This window comes from Hippoglossus hippoglossus, chromosome 10, assembly GCF_009819705.1.
Source record: "Hippoglossus hippoglossus isolate fHipHip1 chromosome 10, fHipHip1.pri, whole genome shotgun sequence".
NCBI lineage: Eukaryota > Metazoa > Chordata > Actinopteri > Pleuronectiformes > Pleuronectidae > Hippoglossus > Hippoglossus hippoglossus.
The window spans coordinates 27,296,078-27,299,112 of record NC_047160.1 but is presented as its reverse complement, the minus strand read 5'-3'; the positions used below and the strand labels follow the sequence as shown (position 1 = coordinate 27,299,112).

Genomic DNA, 3,035 nt, shown 5'->3' with positions numbered 1-3,035 from the left:
AGAGGAAGCTTCTACACTCGCAGAAACACCGAAGCTTCACAGACATGCAAATGTGCCGCAGATCAAAATCTGCAATTAGCTGGAGTGTTTCTTTTTGGACGAGATTTAGAGAAACAAATGAACGGAGATGGTCGTCAGCGTTTCATTCGTCGTTGCAGATTCTCTTTGATGTCTGCGGTTTATCTCGTATTAATGAGACACTCCAAACAAAAAGAGACAAACCAAATTGCTTTGATTTCATCATAATTGTAGTCGTGGGTCTGCTTGCATCGTTTAGCTGCCAGCGGCGGCGGCGAAGCTGCGCAACCTGCAGCAATCTGAGCCGACAGAAAATACAACAACTGAAAAAGACTTAAACACAAGAAGGCAACATGTTAAAAGTTCCCCCAGAGGATATCAGGTGGAAAACGTGAGAAAGAAAAGTAACGACAGGAATAAAGAAGGGACGAAAGAAAAGAGTGAAAGAGAGGAAGGACAGAGAAAATGAGGATAAATGGACGTCGGGATGAAGGAAGAAAAGAAAGGAGAGAAGGAGGGAAAGAAAGAAAGAAGATTCTGTAAAGACAAAACAAAGTAAAAGAGAAAAACTCACAAACTACACACAACTTTTTTCTCTTCTGTCGTCTCTCATCAGTCATGTGACTTCAGAAAGACTCCGCCCCCTATGATGAGACTCAGTGGACTAAACATTCTGAGTTTATATAAAACAATAATATGCTGATGAAGTATTATATAAGTTTTATTTTACATAGTTTTAAGTACATTTTAATAATAATGTCTCATAGATGTTAACAAGGATCAACTTCCTCTGTTCTTAACTCAACAAGAGTCAAACAGAAACTTAGTGATCAGTGAATAAAGCTCAGTCCCATGTGAGGATCCTCTCCCAGGACACAAGTCCAACAGGTGCTGATGGACCTGAACACATCAACACAACAACACATCAACACAACAACACAACAACACAACAACACATCAACACAACAACAGGATTCACTACATGAGAAGAACCAGTTTGTAACTTCATGTTTAAAGTGTTTCTACAGAATGTCTGATGGAGATGAAGCAGCAGTGGTACTGAGGACTTCCTGATGGTAGAAGATGTGAGGAGACGTGTTGTAACTTTAAGAGTATTTTACCTTGTGGTATTGGTACTTTTACATTACATTGAAAAAAACAATTAAATATATTTATCACGTATTTAAAATAAAAAGTCACAGAAACTGTTCAGATCAGTAAAATATGATATTTATATCTGTACTTTGTTTTAATGTAATAATTCAGATCTATAAACACAATGTATGATGTAAAGATAATACAACACAACTTTACTATTATTATAAAAAGATACATCTCTTAAACAACAACACAATAAAACGCCATCGAAAAGCTGCTAAAAGTTTCTTTCTCTAAAAATAATGAATAAATAAATAATAAAATGTGAAAATAAGTTATAAGACGACATTCACGTTAATATTCTGCACAAGGAGAGTTCAGCGTTAAACACCCTGCAGATCTGCAGGTCTCGTCCCTGTAGGTCTCGTCCCTGCAGGTCTGGTCTCTGCAGGTCTGGTCTCTGCAGGTCTCGTCCCTGTAGGTCTGGTCTCTGCAGGTCTGGTCTCTGCAGGTCTGGTCTCTGCAGGTCTCGTCCCTGTAGGTCTCGTCCCTGCAGGTCTGGTCTCTGCAGGTCTGGTCTCTGCAGGTCTGTTCTCTGCAGGTCTGGTCTCTGCAGGTCTGGTCTCTGCAGGTCTCGTCCCTGCAGGTCTGGTCTCTGCAGGTCTCGTCCCTGCAGGTCTCGTCCCTGTAGGTCTCGTCCCTGCAGGTCTGGTCTCTGCAGGTCTGGTCTCTGCAGGTCTCGTCCCTGCAGGTCTGGTCTCTGCAGGTCTCGTCCCTGCAGGTCTGGTCTCTGCAGGTCTGGTCTCTGCAGGTCTCGTCCCTGCAGGTCTGGTCTCTGCAGGTCTCGTCCCTGTAGGTCTCGTCCCTGCAGGTCTGGTCTCTGCAGGTCTGGTCTCTGCAGGTCTGGTCTCTGCAGGTCTCGTCCCTGCAGGTCTGGTCTCTGCAGGTCTCGTCCCTGTAGGTCTCGTCCCTGCAGGTCTGGTCTCTGCAGGTCTCGTCCCTGCAGGTCTGGTCTCTGCAGGTCTCGTCCCTGCAGGTCTGGTCTCTGCAGGTCTGGTCTCTGCAGGTCTCGTCCCTGCAGGTCTGGTCTCTGCAGGTCTCGTTTCTGCAGGTCTCGTCCCTGCAGGTCTGGTCTCTGCAGGTCTCGTCCCTGCAGGTTTCGTCTCTGCAGGTCTCGTCCCTGCAGGTCTCGTCCCTGCAGGTCTCGTCCCTGCAGGTTTCGTCTCTGCAGGTCTCGTCTCTGCAGGTCTCGTCCCTGCAGGTTTCGTCTCTGCAGGTTTAGTCTCTGCAGGTCTCGTCTCTGCAGGTCTCGTCTCTGCAGGTCTCGTCTCTGCAGGTTTCGTCTCTGCAGGTTTCGTCTCTGCAGGTCTCTGCAGGTCTGGTCCAGAAAATTAAGCCAAAGTTGAAATACCTGTATTCTGTGTAACGCCCAGCAGGGGGCGACTCCACTTGATTTAAAAGATTTGACGATGAGTATTTCAGTCCAAAGTCAAGTTGGTTAAATCCACCGGCAACACGATCAAAGTCTGGAATCAAACCTGCGGCTGTGAATTAAAAAATAGAGACGATGTGTAGTCATGTGACCTCTCGGCCTCGTGCCGCCTCTTTACACTCGACCACCGTGTCGGTTCATGACAGACACCAGGACTCTGCCGGTGACACATGATGGATGCCAGTCTGTCTGATGGGGGGGGGGGCTCCAGGTTCAGGTTTCTCCTGTTTAACAGCAGCAGGGGCCAGAGGCTGGATCTCAGGGCCACACCTCGGGGACGGGGCCCCTGCATGTGAATGTGGAGGGCGGGTTAACTCGGAGGTAATTGAAGCGAGGCTTTTGTATGAATCTGCTTCCAAACCACAGGAGGGAAGAGGAGAGTTTTAATGAATGGAGAGCGTCATTAAAATGATAACTATTTCCTCCG

At 46.8% G+C, this 3,035-nt stretch overlaps 1 protein-coding gene across 1 annotated transcript in view; it reads right to left on the bottom strand.

The window, feature by feature from the left end:
• Window positions 1–1,465: 1,465 nt before the first annotated feature.
• LOC117769102 (uncharacterized protein slr1819-like) overlaps window positions 1,466–3,035 on the bottom strand; it is a 15,648-nt gene continuing 14,078 nt past the window's right edge. Inside the window, exon 3 of the mRNA XM_034597721.1 lies at window positions 1,466–2,486. Coding sequence (XP_034453612.1) covers window positions 1,466–2,486 — 1,021 coding nt within the window. The remainder of the gene's footprint in view (window positions 2,487–3,035) is intronic.